At 43.5% G+C, this 12,008-nt stretch overlaps 1 protein-coding gene across 1 annotated transcript in view; it reads right to left on the bottom strand.

Moving 5' to 3' along the window:
* Nucleotides 1-12,008, bottom strand: part of mapk8ip3 (mitogen-activated protein kinase 8 interacting protein 3) — a 237,498-nt gene that overhangs the window by 177,206 nt on the left and 48,284 nt on the right. Inside the window, 2 exon segments of the mRNA XM_080206983.1 lie at nucleotides 672-742; nucleotides 2,828-2,948. Coding sequence (XP_080063109.1) covers nucleotides 672-742; nucleotides 2,828-2,948 — 192 coding nt within the window.

Consider the following 12,008-nt stretch of genomic DNA (forward strand, 5'->3'; position numbering starts at 1 on the left):
GAGCACTTGAGGCAAAGGGAATCAAAGGATATGGGGAGAAGGCAGGATCAGGATATTGAATTTGATGATCAACCCTGATCATAATGAATGGTGCTGCAGGCTCTAGGAGTCAAATAGCTTCCTCCTGGTCCTATTTTCTATGTTTCCATGTTAATATTGGTGCAAAATGATCAAAGGACTAATGCTCACGTGATATTGGAATTGAGTCCTTTGGATGAAGTCTGCAGTTCTCTGGATAGACTCAGAGCAGCTTCCCAGAATAACAGGGACTCTAGGCAAGCCACAACAGCAGATTCCCCACTTCAGATATAGTAAGACATTGCTTTGAGGTAACCAGCAGAATTTCCAAAAACCACGGAGAGACTCATCTTTCCAGCTTAACGTTCCTTCTAAAAACCAAAACTAAACAGCAGCTCAAACTGAAAATGAAAGAGCTCCTGGCGTCTGATCTGCCGACCAGTTTTTCTCCTGACAATGCAGTCATAAACATCCCAATAAAAATAAACAAACCTTCGTTTAAGCAGACTCCTCCAGACAAACCGTGTCATAATGAGAAAACAACTGAAGCTAAAAAGGCTTGCTTACAACTGCAGAAACCATGATTTAGAAAGAAAATCTCTTAAAGGTACACAGATTTGCGTGTGGGCATACCAAATGTCTGAGCTCTTTACCTCAGTGTGCCTCAGGTGTAATGCGTTGTATTCCTTCTTCATGTCTGCTTCCCGCTCCTCCAGTCTGGTAACTGCAATAAAGAGCAGAATCTCTTACATGATTGAATAAGACCCTACTCATTACACGTGTTGAAAGAACCCCATTCAATTAAAATCAAACAAAGCGTAGTAACTGAGAAATGAGGACAGAATTTTTAGGACAGAAAGTTCAAGATTAAATTCAAAGTAAAAAGGGACAGTATTTGTACATATTTTAATTCCATACCACAGATTGTCATGCCTGTGAGGAACTTCAACAAAGGAAAAATAATTCAACCTCTTTTTCTATTTACATTATTTGCACTGAGTTAAACAAACAGAAATTGAACAAGAGGCTCTGAGGAAGAGACACATTGAATAAGTGGTACCTTTGGCCACTTTTCTTTACATTAACTCTGCTAGCCATCAGGGGTGCTGTTTGCAAAGAACAAAAAAAATTACAACAAAGGAACAGGCCCTTCGATTCTCCATGCTTGCACCAACCATGCTGCCAATCCGAACTAAAACCCCCTACTCTTCCAGGGACCATATCCCTCTATTCCCATCCTATTCATGTATTTGTCAAGACGCCCCTTAAAAGTTCCTATCATCTGCTTCCACTACCTCTTCCAGCAGCGAGTTCCAGGCACCCATCACCCTCTGTGTAAAAAAACTTGCCCCGTACATCTCCTTTAAACCTTGCCCCTCGCACATTAAACCTGTGCCCACTAGTAATTGACTCTTCCAAACTGGGAAAAAGCTTCTGGCTATCCACTCTGTCCATGCCCCTCACAATCAAAATCCCTTTGACACAACAATGGTGGGCTCCATCATGGCTGCCATCTCCCTTTGCTGCGAGTATTCCTCAGACAGCTCTTGCCTCAGAGGACTCAGAATCACTAACTGGGCATCAAGCTCACTTTCAACAAGTCCACTGTACGGAACCCACCTCCAGGATAAAAATCCAAGCCAATGCTTCCACCATGGCCTGATAGATGGTTACAATAAAGTCAATGATTTGCAAATGTGCGACATTATTTGCTTTTCTCAAGCACTTTTTCCAGGAGGGCTGGAAATCCTCTCTGGTAAAAGGATTATAACGCGAAACAAACGTGTGCAAGAATTTTCTTTTCTATGAAGAATACAGGGCGAGGTTCTCTGACCTCCCAGTCACAGGTTTCCTGCCAGCAGGAGGCGGTGGGAATTCCCACTGACATCACCCGAGCCGATGGGAAACCCACAGCCAGATTAGGCCAGAGAATTCCGGCCATAGTCTCTGATACCCATACCCTAACTTGCATCAAGTCCATCTAACCATTACCTGAGCTTACTGAGCTACACTGAATCCCAATCTGGTAACATGACAGAATTAAAATTTGCATCCTTGTTTTCCAATCCCTCCATGATCTCACCACACCCCATCATTGTGATCTCCTGTAGCCAGCTTTGGAACTCCATCCCTAACCTTTTAAGTTATAAGGAGAGGCTGGATATACTGGGACTTTTTAACCTGGAGCTTGGAGGCTTAAGGTTGATATTATAAAGGTTTATAAAATAATGAGGGAATAGATAAGAGAGATAGTCAACATCTTTTCCCAAAGGTAGGGAAGTCTAAAACCAAAGGACATAAATTAAAGGTGATGGGAAGAGATACAAATGTGTCCATGAGGCAGTTTGTTCCCCACAGAGGGTGCTGAGTGTCTGGAATGAGCTGCCAGAGATAGTAGAAGCGGTTACAATTTTGTCTTTTAAAATGCATTTAGATAGTTACATAGATAAGATGGGTATAGAGGGATACAGGCTAAACGCAGGCAATTAGGACTAGGTTAGTGGTTAAAAAAAAGGGACAAGTTGGGCCGAAGGGCCTATGTCCATGCTGTAAACTTCTATGACCTCTCTGCATCTCCTTCTTTTCCTTTCAGACAGTCTTTAAAACCTACCTCTTTGACTGAACTGTTAATCACCTGTTCCAGTGTTACCCTATGTGGTTCAATGTCAAATTCTGTTTGATAATTGTTCATGAGAGAGGTCGGAGCATATTTTAGTATGTTAAAGGCATTATATCAATGCAAGTCGTTGTTGTTGGAGTAGGATACCCCTTTGCTGCCTCCCACTGCTATGATGCATTCTAAACTTACGTTGGTCTGCATAGTTCTTAGATTTGAGTTCCAGCTGCCTGGTTTGTAGCTCCAGAGACTCCACATGCGTCTGAAGCTCTTTCTTCTCCTGTTCCAACGCATCTTCAAACTCAATGAATTTCTACACACAGACAAAATGGGAGAAAAGGGTTGAGAACAAGGACAGTGGAAAAGAAGTCAAGAAAAAATTCAAATGATGAAACCCTTTTATTTTACAAATCAAAATTTTTGCTTTCATATAGTTTATAGAAAGTGTATTATAAATTAGACAACGTTAGTCCAATCCAGAAATAACACTAATTATTTAGGTTATTTGAATAAAGCATATCAAATATTTAAACTCCATAAACTCATCGGAGGAAAATAGCTACTGAATAACTTGTATCCCCCTAGCAACCACACTGCTACCAATGAACAGGAGATCTAAGCCAACCAATTAAAATCATTCACATGTTCGCAGCCATGACAACATTCGCAAAACCATTTATTTTTTAATACAGTGGCTCTGAAAGGTCTTCGTGTCTTCCATAATGTTGCAAATTGCCACAATATCTCAGTTTGTTTCCCTTTTATTCTTGTTTAATGATCTATTTTACTTTCAAAAGTCTGGCATTTATATGTCCATTCCTGCTCAAATTCCAAATCAACAGAAAATAAGATGCAGATGGCTTGGATTCCCCCCAAGAAAACAGATTTGTTATTCTGTCGTTTCCAATAACTAATCTTGTTGGTTTACATGATACATTCAATACATCCAGTAAATATTTCAGGTAACAGTAATTTCATATGAAGTATATCAGAATACGTAACAGTGCTTGAGATAATCACATAAACAATCAATAGAATTTTTTAAAAAATGATCCTATATTCTGTGTGGAGTTTGCACATTCTCCCCATGTCTGCATGGGTTTCCTCCAGGTGCCACCTACAGTCCAATGATGTGCGGGTTAGGTGGATTGGCCAAGTTAAATTGCCCCTTCGTGTCCAAAGATGTGTAGATTAGATAGACTAGGCATGCTAAAATGCCCTTGGTGTCCTGTAGTGTGTAGGTTAGGGGACTTAGCAGGGTAAATACATGAGGTTACAGGGATAGGGCAGGAGGGTGGACCTGGGTAAGATGTTCTGTCGAAGACTTGGTGTAGACTCGACGGGCCAAATGGCCTCCTTCAGCACTGTGAGGATTCTATGACACTGTACAGCATACTGCCTGTATCCTGAAGGGTAAATGACATACTAAGTTCACAGTAGTTAGCACTGCCATCTCACAGCGCCAGGGACCCGGGTTTGATACCGACTTGTGTGACTGTCTGTGTGGGGTCTGCACATTCTCCCCGTGTCTACGTGGCTTTCCTCTGGGTGCTCCAGTTTCCTCCCACAGTTCGAAAGACATGCTGGTTAGGTGAACTGGCCATGTTATATTCTCCCGCAGTGTACCCAAACAAGTGCCAGAGTGTGGCAACTCGGGGGTTTTCACAGTAACTTCATTGCAGTGCTAATTTAAGCCTACTTCTGACACTAATAAATAAACGTTAAAATGTATAATTGAGCTCGGGGGATAATTTGGATGGGAGGATTAATCAGAGATTACTAACCCAGTTGAAAAGGGGACATTCAACCACAAATGTTTGAATATTATTGACACATATCACTTCCTCCATCACAGCCTCTAACAGGGGAGTGAAGACCTTGAGCTGCACACATCAACAAAGCCCAAGGTGAACCCTCAGGTTCTGCCGAGTTATCGGATCTCAGCTGGGCCATGTTAAGGATCAGTGTGCAAGGTACCATTGAACTGTTATGGCAAGGAGTCAATTCCTTCAGGGGAGGGAGACAAATTAGCAAACAAAAATGAAATTAATATATACCTGATGGCTGTCAAGATAACATAATTTATTACAGGGAAACAGACAGATATTGTCACAGAAGATGTGAAGACCTTTCAAAGCTACAATATAAAAAAAATTGGTTTTGCAAATGTTGTTATGATTGCAAGCATGAGAATTATTTTAATGAACTTAGATTTCCTGTTTATTGACAGCAGGAATCATTGTTCACTAATACACCATCACTTTGATGCATTTACATTTGTGATGAACAAGATGTATAACATCATAGAATCCCAATAGTGCAGGAGGCGGCCATTCAGCCCATCGAGTCTGCACCAACTCTTCGACTGAGCATCTCAACCCAAGCACTATGCCACCGCCCCATACCCATAACCCCACATCTTGCTAATCTTCCTAACCTGCACTTCAAAGAGCAATGCAGCATGGCCAATCCGCCTAACCTGCATACTTTTAGACTATGGGAGCATGTTCAAACCCCACACAGACTGTCATCCAAGGCTGGAGTTCAGCCCAGTTCCCTGACACTGTGAGGCAGCAGTGCCAATCATATATTCCTGGGGCACAGACATTGCTGGCAAAGCAAACATTTATTCCTCATTCTAGCTGACCTGGAGGTAGTGGTGGTAAGCTACTTCCTTAAACAGCAATAATTAGATAGCCCCACTCCCAGTACTTTCAGGATGGGTTCCAGGCTTTGGACCCAGTAATTATATTCTAGTTGGGGTGCTGTGTAATTTACAGGCGCTGATGTACCCATGCCTCTACTGCTCCCGTCTCTCTAGGGTGGCACAGTGGTTAGCACTGCTACCTCACAGCGCTAGGGACCGGGGTTCGATTCCCGGCTTGGGTAACTGTCTGCATATTCTCCCTATGCCTGCGTGGGTTTCCTCCAAGTGCTCTGTTTTCTTCCCACAGTCTAAAGATAAGAACATAAGAAATAGGAGCAGGAGTAGGCCAACTAGCCCTTCGAGCCTGCCCCGCCATTCAATAAGATCATGGCTGATCTGTCGTGGCTCAGTTCCACATTCCCGCCCTCTCCCCATAACCCTTAATCCCCTCTCTCATCAAAAACCCATCAACCCGCGTCTTAAAAATATTTAGCGAGGTAGCCTCCACCACTTCAACGGGCACAGAATTCCAGAGATTCACCACCCTTTGAGTGAAGAAGTTCCTCCTCAACTCCGTTCTAAACCGCCCCCCCTTTATCTTGAAGCTATGCCCCCTAGTCCTACTATCCTTTCTGAGCGGGAAGAGTCTCTCCACCTCTATCCTATCCATCCCATTCATCATCTTATACGTCTCAATGAGATCTCCCCTCATTCTTCTAAACTCTAACGAGTACAAGCCTAATCTATTCAGCCTCTCCTCATAGCTCAACCCCCTCAACTCCGGCATTAGCCTAGTAAACCTCCTCTGCACTCCCTCCAAGGCTAAAATATCCTTGCGTAAGTACGGCGCCCAAAACTGCACACAGATGTGTTGGTTAGGTGCATTAGCCACGCTAAATTCTTCCCCAGTGTACTTGAGCAGGTGCCGGAGTGTGGCGACTAGGGGACTTTCACAATAACTTCATTGCGGTGTTAATGTAAACCTACTTGCGAATAACAAAATAATAAGATAGAGGTCATGAGTTTAGAAGGTGTTGCCTAAGGAATCTTGATGAGTTGCTGTCATGCATCTTGTGGATGGTACACACAGCTGTCATCATGTATCACTGGTGGACAGGGTGAATGTTTAATGTGGTGGATGGGGTGCTAATAAAATGAACTGCTTTGTCTCCTAAATGGTGTCGGATCTAAAATGTTATTGGAGTTGCACTCATCCAGGTAAGTGGATTCCACGACACTCCTCACTTGTGTTTAGTGGGTGGTGAGAAGACTTTCAGAGTCAAGAGGTGAGCTGCTCACCACAGAATTCCTCATCTCTGACCTACTCTTGTGACCACAGAATTGGCTAATACTTTTAAGTTGCTGGTCAATGGTGACTTAACTCCCCACGAATGTTGATGTGGGGATTTAACAATGGCAATACCACTGAATGTTAAGAGGAAGTAGTTACACAGTCATTTGTTGGAGATGGTCACCACCTAGTAGTTGGGTGCTACAAAAGTTACTTGCTATTTATAGTGGGGTGGCATGGTGGCATATTTGGTAAGCACCAGGAATCCGGGTTCAACTCCCAGCTTGAATCATTGTCTGTGTGGAATCTGTACATTCTCCCCATGTCTGTGTGGGTTTTCTCCAGGTGCTCCGGTTTCATCCCACAGTCAGTTAGACATGCTGGTTAGCTGCATTGGCCATGCTAAATTCTCCTTCAGTGTACCCAAACAGGTGCCGGAGTGTGACAACTGGGGGATTTTCACAGTAACTTCATTGCAGTGTTAATGTAAACCTACTGTGACACTAATAAATAAACTTTACTTTTCATTTAGTCCAAACTTGGGTGTTTTCAGGCCTTGCTGCATGCAGACATGGATTTCTGCGTGTCTGAATAACTGAGAGAACAACTGATTATTGGACAACCTACAATAAACATCCCCGCTTCAGACCTTATGATGCAGTGAAGGTTATGGATGACATTTAAATGAAAGTGATATTAGTCAGACAGGACGGTGACAACCTGACAGCTTAAACATTGGCACATTTCCTGTCCTTCATTAATACTTTGTGTTTATTTAAGCGTCAAGTAAAACAGAATGAAAAGACACGGTTTGAGAGGGGAGTCTACCTCAAATACTCAACGAATCCTTTGATAAAATAACCCTGAAACTTATATAACGCCAGCTGCAATGATTCACTGTTCTAATACTAAAAATAAGACAGGATTTTGCAGCATTGCTGCAATGAGTCAAAATGCTGCAAAGGTGAAATCGAATCATAGAATTTCTACAGCGCAGAGGAGACTGTTTGGCCCATCTGACAACAATCCCACCCTATTTCTGTAGCCTGATGTTTACCCTGTTAATCCCACTGATGCTAAGGCACAATTGAGCATGGCCACTTAACCTAACCCGCACATCTTTGGAATATGGGAGGAAACTGGAGCACCCAGAGGAAACTTACACAGACATGGGGGGAACGTGCAAACTCCAAACAGACAGTGACCCAAAGCCGGAATCAAACCCAGGTCCCTGGCGCTGTGAGGCAGCAGTGTTAACCACTGTGCTGCCCCTATTCAAGTATTCAACAGCTTAATTTTCTTCTCCAGTCACTGAACTCTCAGGTACAGCTATGGACTTGATTGAAATGGTAGCAGGTACATTAAACCATTTGATGACCCACAAACAAGGAAACATGCCATCTTAACCACAGGCGTGTGTGTCAACTCACAAGAATGCAATCACAGTGAGTTTCAGATTTAATGATGATAAATGTTTAGAATTGCTTGTTTGCACTTTGTAACTAAAAATAGAAACCGTATAAAAGCTGCAACAGTGACCAAGCTACAGCCAAAGTATTAGCTCATGTTTTCCTTCATTGTCTACAAACAGAATGGAACCATCTTAAAATCCTAGTTATTAAATCCTCTTGACTTTTTCTCTCATTTCACATGAACTGACAGGAAAGGGTTTCGTGATTCCCACCACCCAACGTTGGAGGTTTCAGCTATATTTCCAAATGGTGACCTCAAAATGCTGAGGATACACACAGTGAGGAAATGAGGTTCTGCAATTGGAAAAGCTACCCTCCTCAGGGAGGAATATTCCAAAATGCCTAATGGGAGTTCCGTGAAACAGTGACTGGTCCCTGCAACCAAGACATTGCCTGGAAGATGAGGAGAGTTGCACAATGACGCTATCCACTAGACTTTTACAGCAAACATCAGACCCAACTCTGCATGTCACAGACTGTCAGGAGCTTTTGCTCATATCCTGCTGATTTAGAATCACAGCATACTGTGCAGGAGGCCATTCAGTCCAACGAATCTACACTAATTCTCAGAGTATTTTATCCTGGCCCTCACCCCCGCCCTATTCCCCCCAGTACCACATATTTACCATAGCCAATCCACCTAACCTGCACATCTTGGGACACAAAGGGGCAATTTTAGCATGGCCAATCCACTTCTTCCTGCACATCTTTGGACTGTGGAAGGAAACCCACAGAGACATGGGAAAAATGTGTAAACTTCACACAGTGACCCAAGGCTGAACCCAGGTCCCTGGCACTACGCCACTTTTCTGAAGCTTGCCATCCCTTGGATGTTTAGCATGCATACAGGAATATGGCACACAAATAGAACAGAGTTACATCTGGAACTGGTGTCGCACTGAAATGTGAAAGGTGTTTAGAATCATAGAATCCTATAGTGCAGGAGGAGTCCATTTGGCCCATTGAGCCTGCACCAACAATAATCCCACCCTGGCCCCATTCCCCGCAAGGCACGTATTAACCCTCCTAGTTCCCCTGACACTAAGGGGCAATTTATTATACGAATCAACCTAACCAACACATCTTTGGAGTTGTGGGAGGAAACCAGAGCATCCGTAAGAAACCCACATAGACAAGGGAAGAACGTGCAAACTCCACACAGTGACCCTAGCTGGGAATTGAACCTAAGTCCCTGGTGCTGTGCGGCAGCAGTGCTAACCACTGTGCTACCCAGCACCTCACTATTGGGTCTTAGCTGGATGATGTATGTGCAGTCACCAACACAAAAAGACTACAAGAAAGACACATGGGTAACATCAGTCATCCCCTTTAACTTGTGAAAGGCAGCAATACACTAAAACTGGGCAGATGTTCGGTTTTGTTATTCACTGGGTAAAAAGAGATAAAAGTACTGTAGCTATTGAACAATGCACTGGCCACTAATTTGATGTCTGCAAGTAGCAATTTGGCCAATACTACAGATAACCCTTATGTTATGCCAGCCTGTGCAACAGTGATTTTGACTGCCACAACTGGTGTCATACCAATGGTGGATTTTAGCTGCAATTCTCCTTACAACAGTTGGCACGCTCTTTTTGCCAACTCAGTACCTGCAGAGCAACTCTCCCCAATCAGTGTCAAATTCCGTGTGTAACAGCCAGTAATTATGAATGTTAATAAAATGGCAGGTGCAAGCAGTCTGACTCTGGTGCCAGCTGATCCTTTATCACATCTTGTTGACAATCTCGGTCTTCCAGTCTGAAAAATCTGTGGCATAGGGGAAGGATTGACAGAAAAATGGCACATTTGGGGCAGCACGGTGGCAGAGTGGTTAGCACCGCTGCCTCTCAGTTCCAGGGACCCGGGTTCGATTCCCGGCTTGGGTCACCATGTGAGGCCGCAGCTGGAGTACTGTGTGCAGTTTTGGGCGCCGCACCTGCGCAAAGATATTTTGGCCTTGGGGGGAGTGCAGAGGAGGTTTACTAGGCTGATACCGGAGTTGAGGGGGTTGAGCTACGAGGAGAGGCTGAGTAAACTGGGCTTGTACTCGTTAGGGTTTAGAAGAATGAGGGGAGATCTCATTGAGACGTATATGATGATGAATGGGATGGATAGGATAGAGGTGGAGAGACTCTTCCCGCTCAAAAAAGACAGTAGGACTAGGGGGCACAGCCTCAAGATAAAAGGGGGGCGGTTTAGAACGGAGTTGAGGAGGAACTTCTTCACTCAAAGGGTGGTGAATCTCTGGAATTCTCTGCCCGTTGAAGTGGTGGAGGCTGCCTCGCTAAATATTTTTAAGACGCGGGTTGATGGGTTTTTGATAAGAGAGGGGATTAAGGGTTATGGGGAGAGGGCGGGAAAGTGGAACTGAGCAGCGACAGATCAGCCATGATCTTATTGAATGGCGGGGCAGGCTCGAAGGGCTAGATGGCCGACTCCTATTTCTTACGTTCTTATGTTCTTATGTGTGTGAAGTTTGCATGTTCTCCCCGTGTCTGCGTGGGTTTCCTCCCATAGTCCGAAAGACGTGCTGGTTAGGTGGATTGGCCATGCTAAATTCTCCCTTAGTGTACCCGAACAGGCACCAGAGTGTGGCAACTAGGGGATTTCCACAGTAACTTCATTGCAGCGTGACTGTAAGCTTACTTGTGACTAATAAATAAACTTTTAAAAAATCTTTACATTTACTAAAAAATGTTGTTTACATTCGTCCCCAGAATACAAGAATACTGCTGGCCCTGAATACACCCGAGTGACATGCGGAGCCAACACTTGGGTGGGATATCCATCCAAAGAACTGAAAATTAAGTGTCTGAATCCAATACCCTCTTTGCCCTATATTGCGGTTGTCAAAGACAGCCAAGAGCTGCGACAATGCAAATCACAAATGGCAGAGAGCATATTATTACCGTGAACTGAACAGGTTTGAGAAGTCCCAGGGTTTGGATTTCCACTTGCTTACTCAGTGGCATTGTTTCCACTTAAAATGACTTCAGGTGAACAAAGAAACATGCTTGTGATCCAATTCTGACCTCTTGTACCTCTCCAATATTAATCGCATGCCCTCCTTCCAATTTGTGAGCCTGCTTTGACCTCAAGCTGCAGAATTCCCTTCCTCAACCTCTCCTTCTTTCCGCATGCAAGAAACACTGTATACTAATACATGTGACAATAATAAATCAACAATCTTTCTCCACACTCGAGGCATTCTTTAAAAGCTGCTACGCCACCTGTCTTAACATTCCCTGGTGCAGCTCAGTGCCAGGTACTTTTTTGATCATGTTCCTGTAGCTTGGAATGAGGTGCTATACAAATGCAAGTTTTGGTTATCAGTGAAGCTCCTCTAAACAAGTAGCATGCACCCGGTGACACTTCTGAACATGGCAATTTTGAAAAAGTTCTCAACTGCAAGTGTACCTGGCAACAATCAATAGCTTGAGCAGAAAAGGACAGAAGGGAGGATTCAAAAATCTCTTGCTGCAAGTGCAATTCAATGTAACTTTTCAAATTGTTTTCAAACTGGATTATTTACATTTGTCATGAAAGCTCACTCGGAATAAAAGGGGTGGGATCATAGCTTCTATCTGATTTTATATTTTTCATCAGAATATTTCTTTTACATTTCTTCTAAGTGCTATTTATTTAGCAGGACACCAGCACATACAGTCCTGCTTTATCTGGTAACAACAGGTTAAAGTCCAACAGGTTTATTTGGAATCACGAGCTTTCGGAGCGCTGACTCACCAGATGAAGGAGCAGCGCTCCGAAAGTTCATGATTCCAAATAAACCTGGTGTTGTGAAACTTCTTACTCTGCCCACCCCAGTCCAACACTGGCATCTCCACCTCATAGCTGTTTTGTCTTGCTTGTTTTATCAGTGCCCATAGCAGGAAATTTGGGTTTAATATTTCACAATTTATTCACCATGTCCACTGACAAGGATCATAATTCAAAGTGAAGCAG

The sequence above is a fragment of the Carcharhinus amblyrhynchos genome, chromosome 18 (assembly GCF_965287045.1).
Source record: "Carcharhinus amblyrhynchos chromosome 18, sCarAmb.v2.hapA, whole genome shotgun sequence".
Taxonomy (NCBI): domain Eukaryota; kingdom Metazoa; phylum Chordata; class Chondrichthyes; order Carcharhiniformes; family Carcharhinidae; genus Carcharhinus; species Carcharhinus amblyrhynchos.